Source organism: Notechis scutatus, chromosome 4 (genome assembly GCF_049901735.1).
Source record: "Notechis scutatus isolate UNSWTSFEM ecotype Mainland chromosome 4, rNotScu1.2, whole genome shotgun sequence".
Classification (NCBI taxonomy): domain Eukaryota; kingdom Metazoa; phylum Chordata; class Lepidosauria; order Squamata; family Elapidae; genus Notechis; species Notechis scutatus.
The window spans coordinates 131,496,038-131,506,201 of record NC_142012.1 but is presented as its reverse complement, the minus strand read 5'-3'; the positions used below and the strand labels follow the sequence as shown (position 1 = coordinate 131,506,201).

The window sequence follows — 10,164 nt, the reverse complement described above, 5'->3', positions numbered from 1 at the left end:
GGGGCTAATCCAGCTGTGTTGACCCAGCATTCAGTTCCCACTCAGTCACAAAGCTTACCACAACAATAGTCAACTTCTCAACAGACTTTGTAGTGAAGGAAAATAGTATGAATCAACTTAATTCCTAGGTAACTTATGGGCTAATGAAATATAAATGGGCTATCAAAGTAATACTGCCAATGGTAATTCTTCTATGATTATGCAACATTTTGGGTGGTCACTCACACCTTAGTGGCCTCACATTTGGACTGTTGCAATATGCTCTACATACGGCTTTCTTTGAAGTTTACTGCATCCAGAATGCAGAAAAGCAGGTAGTTATGGACACAGCTTGTTACATCCATGTGACACAATTACTCAGCAAGCTGCACTGACTCTCAGTAGGCTTCTGGGTGCAATTCAAGGTGTGCCAGTTATCACCTTTATAGTCCTACATGACATGGGGCTGGATTACTTGTGGGACCCTTCTCCCAAGACCATCTATTCACCTCATACACTCCCATAGGGAGCACACATTCTATGTTATCTCTGTTAAAACTTTGTCATCTTCTTGTACTTTTTGACACTTGTCCCTGTGCTCTTTAATGATCTCTCTCGCCCTGTCCTGATACACAGTAGTCAGCCCAAATCTGCTTGCTGTTGTATAAGCCATCAAAACCTAGGTTCCACCACCACCACCACCCCGGCATTGGAGTCCGGTTGAGTAGAATCCTCTTTTGGTTGTTTTAATTATTGTGTACAATTATCATTTTATATTTTATATGTTGGTTTGATTTTTTAAAAATGTTAAGTAACTATGGTTTTTTTTCCCGTTTACTGTTTGTTTTTGTTGCATGCCACCCAGTCTCATTGAGTTGGATGCCCTATAAAACCACTGAATAAATAAATTATTAAAATGAATCATTGAACAAATCAACTCAGAAGTCTCACTGGAACTACAAATAAACAGGCCTAAATTATCTGGTGTTACACATATTGTGCAAAGACCAAATTCTTTGATGAAGGTACTAACATTGGGAAAGATGAAAGGAGAAAGAAGAAGAGGATGATCAGTAGCAAGGTAGATGGACGCACAGTAACAAAGAGCGCACTTCTGAAGATCAGAAAGATCAAAATAAGGACAGGCCATCCTAGACAACCACTTGCTAGAAGTCAACAACGTACTAGCATATAATCAATCAATAGGTACTTACAACATATATCAATGTACAAGAAACTCAAAGATACAGAACAAAATTAACTCTAGTAAATTTATTTTTTTAAAGAGCTATGTAAAAAGATCACAAGAGAAACAAAAGTTTTAATTCTGAGAAGACAAGTCTAAGATTGCATTATATCACATGGTCTTCAAGAACATTACAAACTGGTGACTAGGGACTTTGTATAATGTACTTAAAATGTTTTATTTTTTTATGTTTAGGTTTACATTTAATTCAGGAAATTTTTTGAAGAATACAGCCTAATAACATCGTTGATTCTAAAAAAAATTACTCAGTGCCACACCTTGATATATTAACTGTATTTTTTTAAAAGGAAATGTTGCTATATCAAATAAAAGGAAATACTGTCTATAATTGATTCCTTAGAGCAGCCTTTTCTGATCTGGAATCTTTCAAGTAAATTGGACTTTAGCTCCCAACAGCTATTGCTTATGCTAATAAGACTTATGGAAATTATGGCTCAATAGGAAACATATGGACCCACACATGCTCCCTTAAAAAAAACGTTTTAAATGAATGCATTGCTGGAGGTATACTGATTTAATATTTATGTTGAAAGCCACTTCACAAATACTGCTAATAAATTCTTTATGAATTGTCTACATATTTAATTATCCTTATCATAGATATGGAAATAAAATGTAATATGACTAATCAAACATATTTCCTAGAATATCCTGCATAACTATGATGCATTAATAAGGAAATGAGATTACTGTTACAAAAAAAAGACTATTTAAAAAAATAAAGATTCAATCGCTGGAATAAAGTATTCCGCCGACATATACTTATTTATTTTTTGTGTTGTTATGGTTAAAGCTGAAGTATTCATTGACAGGTAGGACATTGCAATGTATGATTTACTGTCGAGTAAAATAGTAAAAGGTGGTGTCGAATGTTTTGTGGATGTGACTCTTGGTTCAGATTGTCTTCTAGAGAACGTTCAATTGTCCTGTGAACAGAATATTTCCCATTTTCTCTGCAGCCTGACCTAGGAAAACAGTTCGGTTTGCCGCGTCTCTTGTCACCGTGGCAACCCCGGGTGCATTCTATTTCTATGACAACATGAGGGACTCGGCGTTCTCATTGCCTTAGCAACTTGAGCCAGGTATCTTACACGCCTCCTCGGTTCTAAAAGGCAGGGAAGAAGGATCAACAGTCACTGACACCGGATTAATTGGGACACAAATATGCATGCACTTCTCTTATTCTGCAAGTAGCGAGAAGTCTTGCTAGGCTAGCGTTGGTTTCCCTCTTCGGACTTGGCCCGGTTTTGAGCGATGAGCGAGGGAAATGTGGAGAAGCCAAGTTTAAGGTTGGAAGCCGCTATCCAGGTTAGTGAAAGAGCAGCTTTTTAATACCTCCCCTCGAATCCCTGCACCGGAGACAAATTCCTTGTTTGTCTAATCACGCTTGGCCAAATAAAATATTCCGATTGACTAATTTCGAAGTACAACAGGACTAAACTCACCCACTCCTATCTCTCAATATTCCATTCCTAGAGGAACACCTGCGAGGGGGTGGGTCGCAAAAGCGGGGGAATACATTGAATCCTGAAGGCGTAGTTCGGATGTTCAGCTTGGGTAGTGAGAGCAGGTTAGAGGGTGGGAGCAGGTTAGTGGGCTCTCCTACAGGTTTTTTTTTCTAGACAAAATACAGCTGATGGAATGCTAATTTTGTTTTTAAAAAGACACTGTAATAACTTTAACTGACTTTATTCTATGGGTTTCAATTTAAGTGGTCCCTCGATGCAAATGCCAGTGTAGTAATTAGAATATTGACCAATTAGTCAATAATTCCAAATTCTACTCTCTCATGTCTCAAAGTTTGTTGGAGTGTAATGAGCTGCAATATCTTTTACCTCAAAAGGTGTTGTGAGAAGAATGTAAGTGAATCTACATATTAAGGTCTAGGTCTGGATTTAGGGCTTGAAAAAGGGAAATAGATTGTGGTTTCTTAAATAGTTTCAAATTAAATGGAGAAGTTCTAGGAACAAGATTAATTTCTCATGCTTTTTTCTACATGGAACATTTATAAGAAAAGTTTGATGTCATGGCTAAATTAAATTGGAATGCAGGAAAGTTGTATCAAGTATTACAATAGATAGTTTATAGAAATCATGAGGCTATGCTTAGTAAACATCCTGCACAGGTCAGTATCTTAAACTAGACAGTGATTTAATTATTTGTAGTTTTGTATATTGTAAACAAAGCTATAGTAGTTTGTCACTCAATTTATGGAAAAAGGGCAAAAAAATAGGTTAGTAGGCTTTATAAACCCACTCAATTTTGTTTATTCAATAAAGCATGATTAAGTAAATTAACCATAGGTTAAGATATTATGTGAACATGTTCTTATGCCTACTATTATGATTCAAAGCCAGCCATATAATACAATGTTATTTCTTTTCAGACTATTGTAATCTAAAGAGCACTGACGTTTGTTGCATAGTCATAAGCTTTGCCAAAAGTTGCATGCCCTGATATTATTTAAAATATAATCAGTAACATCAGCAACAATTACTATTTTTTTTCCCTTGGAGTAAAGTTGCCTTGGATTTTATGGAGTTGTCAACATTTTAAATACACTAGAGGGCAGTAAGATTTAAGGATTGAGAATAAAGAACAAAAGAGTAGTGAGGGCAAGAAAATTGCTTTCCAAGTAACTAAACAATTAACAGCATTCTTTTATGCAAGTTTACTCAGGAAGCACGTTGTGCTTAATGGGACTCATTCCCAAATATGTATAGAAACTATTGCAGCTCTGGAGTGCAATTTCATAGTGCTTTAAATTTTGCAATGATTTTTACTGAACTTAACTAAGACTTCTCAGTGAAATTCTGTAGAATTCAGATACATACAATTCAAACTTCTCCTTTACTGGGTACAGTTCCATTGGGAATATAAAACTAGATCACCACAGAGGAAACTAAACATATATCATCTCCTAGGATAATTTGCAAAGCAAATAATAACCCTGGAGGTTACATTATAATTTTAGCAGTATTCAAAAATTGTTTAGAAAGGCAGCTTTTGGATTCTTCATTCATCTGCCACTTTAAATAAGTGCAAATAAATTTCAAGTCTCTCTTTCTCTCTAGTTCAGAATAAACATCTACAGGGACCCGGGGTGCCGTGGTCCAAGGGCCGCCAAAAAACCGCCATTGGCTGCCATCGGTGCCCCTGAAAAATCGCTGGGTGTGGATGCCGGGCGGGGGCCCCAAACGCAAAACAGGTGGAGCTCTAGGGAGGAAAGAAAAGACAAAGGCCTCGGCTGGGGTAATCACCTCCGACGTGTCCCCTCCCCCTTTTCCCGGGTCAGGCTTGCAAAAGCTGCAGGCTGGGCGCCTTCCGCCGAGAGCGGAAGGGTCCGGGGGCGTGAGCACCCGTAGGCCGCGCTGGTGGAGCCTGCCCGCCTGGGCCCGTTCCGCTCTCGGCGGTCCTGCTCGGCGGCACTTTAAAAGCCTGCTCCCAGCACCCGAGCAACTTCCCAGCAACTTTCGGCTTCGTTTTAACTCGCGGGCGCCAGGCATGATATTCCGCCTCTGAAAAAAATCGGGGCCGGGCTAAAAGAGACCCCCTGCCGCGCGCCCGGGAGTGCCTGCTGCTTTCCTTGCCGGGCCGGGCGGGCGGTGTGTGTTGCATGGAGGCTGGTCTGTGGCTGGCCCAGCTCCTTTTCCTGCCGCTCAGCGGCCTCCGCCGCACCGCCCGGCTCCGCTCAGGTATCCGGTTGGGCTGTCAGGAGTTGTTACCGCCGGTGTAGCCATCGCGGCCCAGTTTCCGCACTCGGGAAGGAAAGGCAAAACCAGGAGCCGCTGCTGCCGTTGCAAAGCACCGCCGTGGCTCTTCCTTTTTGCCTTTCCCTTCCTGGGAGGCAACGCTGGGACTGGGAGCCGCGAGCCGCGCCGGCGGTAGCAACTCCTGACTCAGGGGCCTCCGAGGGGAGGGGAAGGAGGAGAAGGGGGAAGAGTGGGGGGCACCAAAAAATCTTGTGCTGACCCGGCCCGTCTGTCAAATTTTAAAAGTCAATGCGGCCCTCGAGCCAAAAAGTTTGCCCACTCCTGATCTATAGGCTAGATCTGCTTAACCAGTATTCAGACTCCACCCTATATTGTATAAACCCAGGAACTTCTAATAAAGCCAGCATTTTTAATAGAAATAACACAAGCAAGCTTTAGCTAATTGTGAAGGACTCCAAAGGAGCCAATTCTTACAGTACTTAAATTAGATTGCTCTTAGAAAAAGGGGACAAGATATCTTTGAAATGTAATTGAGCATTCTGCTACACATATAGTACAGTTAGTTCTCGATTTACAACAGTTCATGTAGTTACCGTTCAAAGTTACAATAGCGTTAAAAATGTGACTGATAACAATTGTGCACACTTAATGACATTGCAGCATCCCCATGGTCATGTGATTTTCATTTGGGTGCTTGACAACTTGACTTACATTTATGACAGTTGCAGTGTCCTGGGATCATGTGATCTCCTTTTGCAACTTTCTGACGAGCAAAGTCAATAGGGAAACCAGATTCACTTAACAACCATGTTACTAATTTAGTCATAAAATGGGGCAAAACTCACTTAACAAATTTCTCACTTAGCAACATAAATTTGGGTCTCAGTTGTGGTTGTAAGTTGAGGAAAACCTATACAACTGTTTAACATAACAGCCAGTTTATGGTTCCTATTCAAAAGGGTACTTTCAAGAGTAGAACATAAAATCTTTTATGCTGTAACTGGTTTCTCTAACCTATTTGAAATGTAATACATTTGACAATAATGATGTGATCAGTTATTATTAATCTATCGTGGTCGTAGAAAATGTCAGCTTTCTATTGTGCTAATTTACAAACTAACAACCGGAGAACCGGTAGTGGAAATTTTGAGTAGTTCGGAAAACCGTCAAATACCACCTCTGACTGGAGATTTTACAGTATCCTTCCCCTGCCACGCCCACCAAGCCACGCCCACAGAAACGGTAGTAAAAAAATTGAATCCCACCACTGAGTAGCATGCTGTATGTATTTATTTGTTTGTTTGTTTGTTTGTTTATTTGGTTTGTCAATTGCTTACAAGATAATAGGTATAAGTAAAAACATAGTTATGAATGCCATGGATACATATAAGAACCCAACCGAGAAATAATTCACTTATTGTTCAGTGTAACTAACAGAATAGGTTAATTATATAAGCTATGACTAAGTGAACGATTGGTAAGTATGTCATGGGAACATCACCTCAAAGTTACACAAGGTTTATATACTTATTGGTGGATAGCACTTTCTTTCACTTTTTGTGAATGGACAGCGTTGGCTGATACTTTGACCCAATTGATTTTTTTTTCCACAGCTGCCCCATTTGTGCCAGCCTCTCCGACTGCAAAGGGAGCAGCTCTCTCCATGGTCCCTTTTCAGAGGCTCTGTAGTACAGTTGTAACTCATTATGAAGCTAATTTTTTTTAATACGTGCCTTTGCTGAGAGGCAACTTGACTGTTACAGTTATACAACTGGCATTTTTGCAACTCTCACATTTTTTTTATATTCAAGCACAGCATCTGTTATGTTAAAAGGCAGAAATGCTAAAATGATTTAGAATGAACAGTACTAGTTGCTACAGGGAGATGATTCCCTTACAAAACTATGTATTCCTCAGGGTTCTTTTTCCTGCAAGTTTTACAACTTTAACTATCATGTGTGTTATGTTGTTAGTGCAATGTTTCTCAATTTCAGCAACTTTAAGATGTATGGACTTCGACTCCCAGAATTCCCCAGGCAGATTGTGGGATTTGAAATCCACACATCTTAAAGCTACTGAGATTGAGAAGCACTGATGTATTGTAGTATTTAATTAGATCATAACCTTTGGGTTGTTTCTTTACAGTTATCTTTCTTTTACTCACATTTGAGAAAGATTAAGAGATCAAATAAGATGTTCAATCTGTCCCCATCCCGTATCAAGAATGACACCCAAAAAATATACACTGATTTTACAAATGGGTATATAATTACAGTTCTTTTTCATGATAGGACAGTAAGCAGATAATACATCTATGACTACATATATGCGTGCAAACACAATGAGTACATTCCTAATACAACATGCTTCTAAGTTTCTCAGGGATAGTATTATGTCAACCTATTGAGACAAGTGAAATATCCAGGTGCAAAAGCAAAATATAGCAGAGATCAGACCTGGATAACAAACTACACCTAATTTGAGTCCAAGTTTGCAATTACAACAAAACAAACAATGTTGACAGAGAGTTCTAGCATATAGTGGTGTCTGAGCAAGAAATCAATGGACTGTTGATTTTGCATATATCAAATCCTTCTCTTTAGCCTCTAAACACAAAACACATCCACTTTTTCCCCCTGCTCCAATTTTGCTAATTTGTTAAGAAATTGCCCCAGGCATTCAGTAATCACATGAGTAGAATAATGGCTATGTTTGTATGCTAGTTATCAGAAGGAGATGCGTTTCTTACCTTTGTCAGATGATGATTCTGACTTGTGCTTGGGTTTCAATCAAGTTCGTACCACTTTGGGAGAACTGGTTGTTAACTTTCTGAGCAGTTTGGTGAAGTGGTTGTTGGAAAAAATAATTAGGGCAGAGAACCAGTTGTTAAATTATTTGAATCCCACCACTGGATTCAATGTATTAAACTACATTCAGTGAACACTTGGTTTGCCATATTATTTCTGTCACACTGCATACAGAATGGCTTTCCTAACCCTTCTCTTCTGATTTTTAAATTCTCACTTTTAAAAAAAATATTTTATACTGATATACAATCTGTACCTTTTTACACTTTACACATTTTAGCTTTTTATTTTATTTTTCTTTCTAATAGCTGTACCCCAATCCCTTAGGCTGGCCTATGATAATAAAAACCCAATTTGATTTGTTACCTTTATCATTTTAAGGGAGGTAATAAAAATCCAAGAAACTGAAGAGATCATTAAAGACAAAATTCAGAGTTACATAAGCACTTAAAGCACATTGCCACCAGCCTCTTGACTTTTTTTTTTTTAATTTCCAGGAGAGATTTTTAAACACAGTAGTAGTTCAGTAGCACTACTGTGTTTTATTTATTTATGTATTTTTAAACTTCAAAGGCAGCAGCAATTACGATAGTGCCAAAATATTCTTATATTCCTATAAACATAGTAGAGCTGCATCAGTAGAAGTATCATTGTCATAGCATTATTACACAGACAGACACCTGGATAGCTTTATCAACAAGAAGAGAAATGTTTCTATTCACTATAATCTGCTTAAATACCAAATCTCATCTTCACAAGAGAGTCATAAATTGCTAACATCTCCTGGGACAAATTAAACTCTTCTTCTGTACTAGTACAGAACTTTAAAGGCATAATGCACCAGGGAATAATATATTTCAAATAGCAGTAATATTGCTATTTGACCAAAAAATATACTCTCTGAAATTTTACAGATAAAAATAAAGTCTAGAGCAGTGGTAGTCAACCTGGTCCCTACCGCCCACTAGTGGGCGTTCCAGTTTTCATGGTGGGTGGTAGGGGTTTAGTCCCCTACTTTATAAATCACCATTACTGTGGAACTGGCGGGCAGTTAGAAAATTTTACTAACAGAGATACAAAAGTGGGCGGTAGGTATAAAAAGATTGACTACCACTGGTCTAGAGTATCATTTTCAGTAGTGGTATGTTGATATACTTTCTTGATGGAATACAACGGAGAAAAGAATCCCAAATGCCAGGAACATTATTTCATTAGAGTCCAACAGTTTACAGAAATGAATTCCTTTTCAGGAGCAGTCTAAAAGCAAAAACCAACACAGAAGAATATATATAATATGCTTACAATATGCATACAAGAATATACCAGACAATATATACCCTAACTGATTCAGTTTATGTATAAAATAGGATTGCCTCATGTTTTAGTATAGGCAAATGAATGTATTTCTTTAAAAACAGTGTTCTTATATCTATTTATTTAGCTTAATTACCACAGATAAGAATGTTGCTATAATAAATACCAAGTGAATATCAACAAGGAACATGAACATTCTTCAGTATATTACATGTGTTTTGGCATAGATAAAAAGTAAAAAAATAAAAGAGCCCTCTAAAGCCAAAAGCACAGTAATTATTTTACCTTGTAAACATTTATAAATTGTTGAATGAGTTGAAAACAACTGTTATGATTTATAGTACAAAAAAATGTGAAGTGGGCAAAATATTTAAAGGAAAATATATCTTTAAAATCAGAGGTAGATTCTGAATGTCTTCATCTGGTCCCTTTGACCAGGGATCCCCAACCTTTTCGACGCCGCGGCCCGGTTCCGACATCAGCTGGGCACCGCGGCCCGGTACCAGCGTCAACTGGGCGCCGCCATCTTTTGATGCGAAAAGGCGCTTCCGGTGACGTCACGGAAGCACTGTTTCGTCATAAAAAGATGGCGGCGCCAGCGCTCTGGTGAGCTTTTTCGGGTAGAAATGGCTTTCTACCCGGAAAAGCTCACCGAAGCGCTGGCGCCGCCATCTTTTATGACGAAACAGCGCTTCCGGTGAGCTTTCTACCCGGAAAAGCTCACCAGAAGCGCTTTTTACCAAAAAAGATGGCGGCGCCAGCAACCAGCGGCCCGGTAAGGTCCGCGGACCGCGGTTGGGGACCCCTGCCTTAGACTATTCTGTGATAAAATCCATTTGCTTTTTTTTTTTTTTTGGTAAACAATCTGAGTTTTCCTTCAAAAATGCTTTAGAATCAAAGTACAAATCTGTAATATTTTGTCTAAAATGTTTTTCTAAAAGGAACTCCTGTTTGGCACTGCCAAAATTTGTACTGATCATTAAAAGTTTAATAGTTACTATTAAATAGGTACTGTATGGCATACGCAACATGAGGAGCTGAGGTGGGATTCTACCAGTTCGCACCTATTCACTAGAACCGGTTG

General features: G+C 38.7%; 1 protein-coding gene across 1 annotated transcript in view; it reads left to right on the top strand.

Annotated features, from left to right (window-relative positions):
- Positions 1-2,357: 2,357 nt before the first annotated feature.
- CROCC2 (ciliary rootlet coiled-coil, rootletin family member 2) overlaps positions 2,358-10,164 on the top strand; it is a 90,986-nt gene continuing 83,179 nt past the window's right edge. Inside the window, exon 1 of the mRNA XM_087964972.1 lies at positions 2,358-2,554. Within this exon, the coding sequence (XP_087821098.1) occupies positions 2,501-2,554 (54 nt within the window). The 5' untranslated portion in view covers positions 2,358-2,500. The remainder of the gene's footprint in view (positions 2,555-10,164) is intronic.